General features: G+C 38.4%; 1 protein-coding gene across 1 annotated transcript; it reads right to left on the bottom strand.

The window, feature by feature from the left end:
• Positions 1-1808: 1808 nt before the first annotated feature.
• LOC121239694 (disease resistance protein At4g27190-like) lies at positions 1809-4043 on the bottom strand. Its single transcript, XM_041136991.1, has one exon. The coding sequence runs from the start codon at positions 4041-4043 to the stop codon at positions 1809-1811; it is 2235 nt and encodes a 744-aa protein (XP_040992925.1).
• Positions 4044-4345: the final 302 nt, after the last annotated feature.

Raw genomic sequence — 4345 nt, 5'->3', positions numbered from 1 at the left:
CTTAATTGGTCCAAATCCTTTTAAGGGAAGAACACGACTCGTAGTTTATTTTAGATACGTTGTAAGGTGGGAGAGCTAGCTGCAGGAAGGCAGTATCTGACCGCGACATTCAGCAGCTATGTTTGAACAGCAACCTTCAACAAATTATATGCTTTATCATAGGCTTTGACAGGTGCATGCAGAATAAGATTGATTGAGAAAACAAAGGTCGGTATTAAGGAAGAAAAAAAAAGTTAAAGAGGGAATTGGATCATGAGGATTGGTTTGATGTCGGAGATGTTCTGCGTGCAAGCAAAGCATGTGATCTGTGGCCGAGATGGCATGCAGAACAGTGGGTTAATTTTAGAGATATTGGACCAAGCTCAAGAAAACATTAATGCATGGTATGCTAGATGCCGGATCGAAAAGATGGAAGGTGGATCAAACTTTTCCGGCCCATTGGAAGTGAGTGCTAGATGATGGTTGATATATCGAAATGACTAGCTAGCGGCCTATTGGTCTTGAAAGTGATGACTGATGTCTGGTTTGGTTATATAATATTTTAATAATATTTTATTTAATTATTAACTTTTATTTCATCTTATATTACCTATCCGAATATCTATTCAGTAGAGTGGGCCTCCATCTCCAAGTTGGGGCAACGAGATAAATATAACACTAAATTAAAAATAAATAGTTGTAAAAGAGTTGTATTGTTTTACATCAAATCAAATGGCACTCAAATCAAATCAAATCAAATGGCACTCACAAAATACATTCAAATACATCAAATGGCACACGTAATATAAACTTCCAGAAAAGTATACATATATTGCACACATCACTTCAACAAAAACACGTAAAATATTATTTAGTTTCGCCTGCATGCATTCGGCTCCAATGTGTTTCCCTCCAACTAGTTTCCATCTTATTAATTATTGCTAAGTGCTCAGAAGATCGCACTTGATCACGTGAACCTTCACTTTATTACCCGGCCAGGTCTTTTCGTCCCCACAAAGATTCCTTAATTTGGGAAGGTCCCTCAATATCAAATTCTGTAGCTTTGGGGTAATAGGATCTGGAGCCATATTGATCTCATATAATGGAAGATAATTGAAGAGCTCTTCTAAATTGTAACAACTGTTTACCTGGATTACTTCTAGGTTTGGCATTGTGCGAATAGAGTTCCCAAGGCAGAGAAGATATTTCATCTCACTACAGCCAATCAAAAATATAGATTTCAGTCTCTGAAATCTCAGCCCGAGATGGTTGACTAATTCTGAAATGCTTTCAACGCTCATATGTATCAGAATAAGATCCTCCAAATTCGGTAGTAGGTCATATTGTGCTGCACATCCTCCGGTCTGAAAACTGCTATCCCGAATCTCAAGCATTTTTAAACATGTAAAGCTGCCAACACTGTTAATGACCAAGTCTTGTAGCATCTCATTCAGTCCCCGACAACTAATTATGCGTAGTTGACTTGCAATACTCAACCACCACCCGATCTGTCCTCCCGAGAGATCAATTCCATCCATTGTCACGCAACTTTGGGTATCTGGACGTGCATATAGTCTTCCTGCAGAAAATAACTTGTAAATAATAATGAAAAGTTTTGAATTAATATATTTTATTGAATTGTGAAAGAGTAGTAAGAAAATATCGAATTAAAATATTACAAAATTTAAAAAAATTATTTGAATATAATTTTTTCATATAATGTTTATTTTAATATTATAAAAAATTATAAAAATTAGATAAAAAATAAAAATTTCAAATTTCAAATTTCAAATCAATTTTATTTGAATGATATTTAAAATTAAAATAACTTAGAAAATACCTGGATAATTAAAAGGATGGTCCGGCCGTACGATGGTAATTTGGAATCCTTTTAATCTATTTGTCAAGGAAATAATTGTATCTTGGCAACTGTGAGAGGGGACCCATTCCAACCTGATGTCTAAGATTTGTAACCGCTCAAGGCATTGGAGCTCTTCAATACATGCTTCTTCCTCATTTACCCCTCCCTTCACTTTCCAATTGTTGTTACTGTCTGACATGTCCAGAACTTCTAACCTAGACAACTTGGATATGACTCCACCTTTAACCGCTTTCAATTCGTCAGTCCTCCTTAAGATTAGATGCCTTAAGTTGCTGAGTTGCTCCAACCCTCTTGGCAATTCTCTGATACCAGTACAAGAGAGATCAAGCACTTGAAGTCTACTGAGCCTTTCCAGCGGGGGCAATTCTTCGAGATCCTCGCAATTATTCAAAAGAAGAGCACGGAGATCATCCAGTTGAAGTAGAGAAACGGGCAATGACTTGATGCTGGTCCAACTGATATTCAAGACTCTCAGTGCTTTAAATCCTTCCAAAAATCTTTCAGGAATTAAGTCAAGGCGACGATTATTTTGTAGTAGCAAAGTTGATGCCTCTGAACATTGTATCACAGACTCATCAGGCAGTCTTTCTAAATCGTTATACATGAAAGAAACTCTTTTGAGAGAATTTGATAGCTCAGCAGCTGAAATCTCTTTCAACCCATTCCCTGAACGAACAAGGGATTTACTTCCATCCTCGCTGCAGGTACTTGATGCCATCCATATGCTAACATCACGAACAACGTCATGCATCTTCACTGTGCCCTCATAGGAACCATCTTCCAACAAACAGGCGTCCTTCAGATTTTCAATCAAACTAATTACTCTGCTGTAGAAATCCTCGTACTTTTCTCCATCATTAATCAAACCTTCCGCCAGCCAGTACCATACTAGTTCATCTATTTTAATTGAGAAGTCCTCTGGAAACAAAGAGCAGTAAAGGAAACAAGCTTTCAAGTCTTTACCTTCTAATGAGTCGTAACTCCACTTCAAAGGCTTATAGAGCGCCTCCTCAACGCCTGCTGCACAAGGCACCGATCTTCGCAATTGATTCAAAGCATGCTTCCATACCTCAGGATTCGTCTTTCCTCTCATTGCAGCTCCCACGGTGATGATGGCCAAAGGCAATCCCTTACACTCGCTACAAATTGCCTCAGCAAGAGGTGTGATATGTTCTAAACTAACCACATCCGTCGCATATCGACTAAATAGTTTCCAAGCGTCTTCATCCCTCAAAACGCTCAATTCAACGTTAAAATCAGTCAGCATGTCCCTACATACATCTAAAGATCTAGATGTCAATATGATCTTACTACCGCTATGAACTTCAGGCCGTGGGACACCCAAAATGTCCAAATCAACTTTTTTCCAAACATCATCGAGAATAAGAAGAAAACTTTCCTCCTTTAGTAGTCTTTGATGAAGTTGAATAGCTATTCTATCCGCTCCCGATCTTTCTTCCAGATTCAAACGCAGTCTGGAAGCTATTCCCATCTGGAGCTTTTTTATGTCCAAATTTTTGGACACTGTAACCCATATTACACAGCTAAAACGCAGATTTGAATTATTTTCGAGCAGCTTATTGTTCAAATTTCTCACCAGATTAGTTTTGCCGATTCCTCCCATCCCCCATATACCAATTATCCCGTTTTTATCCTCAGACAATAGAGCCATAATTTTGGCTAAATCTTCTGATACTGATGCTGTTTGATCTTTAATTGAAGGTCCAGGAATCTGCTCCACTGCTTTGAACTCTGAATAATTAAAAGCCCTGGAACCAGCAAGGGACCTTCCCTCTTCTGAAAGCCTTTCTATCTCTTTGAGATGTTCTGCCACCTTCGTGCTTATTCTATACCGCTTAGTAATGCAACTTAAGAAACATCGGGAACTCTTTGCTTCTTGAATCTGATCATTCTTACGCTTTAGCTCGTCAACCTCCCCAACCCACGCAGTGGCTTGAGCTTTTATTACCCTTCCTTCCTGCGTGGCTCTTTTCATTTCTTCTTCTGCATCATCTCTACGAACCATAAGGGATTTCATATGGCTTTCCAATAGATCAAGCTGTTGTACTGGGCCTTTGACAATTTTCTTGATCGTAGAATAGATAGAGCCACAGAGAGGCCGACCAGTTTCTACGACCGCTCCACTGACAATCGGAGCCACAACTAGTTCCATGCCGGACATTTTGCTTTGAAAAAACACACAGGCAAAGAACTGCTGATCAAGAACACTCGTTTTCGCAGCTTCTGATTAAAAATGACAATTATTGCTCTCAATTTTTTTAGTGGAGAAACTAGTACGGGAATGGCACAATCCCAGAATTTCGCTTTGAAGAAACTCAAAATTGAAAAGGACTGCAAAAGAAAACTCGTTTTAAACGTTGTTTTCTTGTTTTTGTCCTTTTACGTAGTGGAATCTAATCAAACGCGTTTTAGAAGTGTTTTTATCTTCTACGAAGAATCCAATTAAACGCGATTTTTTTTTTT

This window comes from Juglans microcarpa x Juglans regia, chromosome 1D (genome assembly GCF_004785595.1).
Source record: "Juglans microcarpa x Juglans regia isolate MS1-56 chromosome 1D, Jm3101_v1.0, whole genome shotgun sequence".
Lineage (NCBI taxonomy): Eukaryota > Viridiplantae > Streptophyta > Magnoliopsida > Fagales > Juglandaceae > Juglans > Juglans microcarpa x Juglans regia.
Note: the sequence above shows the minus strand (reverse complement) of the source record. Positions and strands in the feature narration are given on the sequence as shown.

Bases quoted from the DNA above. Each gene is read 5' to 3' on its own strand.
- LOC121239694 (XM_041136991.1), bottom strand. From the start codon at position 4,043: ATGTCCGGCATGGAACTAGTTGTGGCTCCGATTGTCAGTGGAGCGGTC.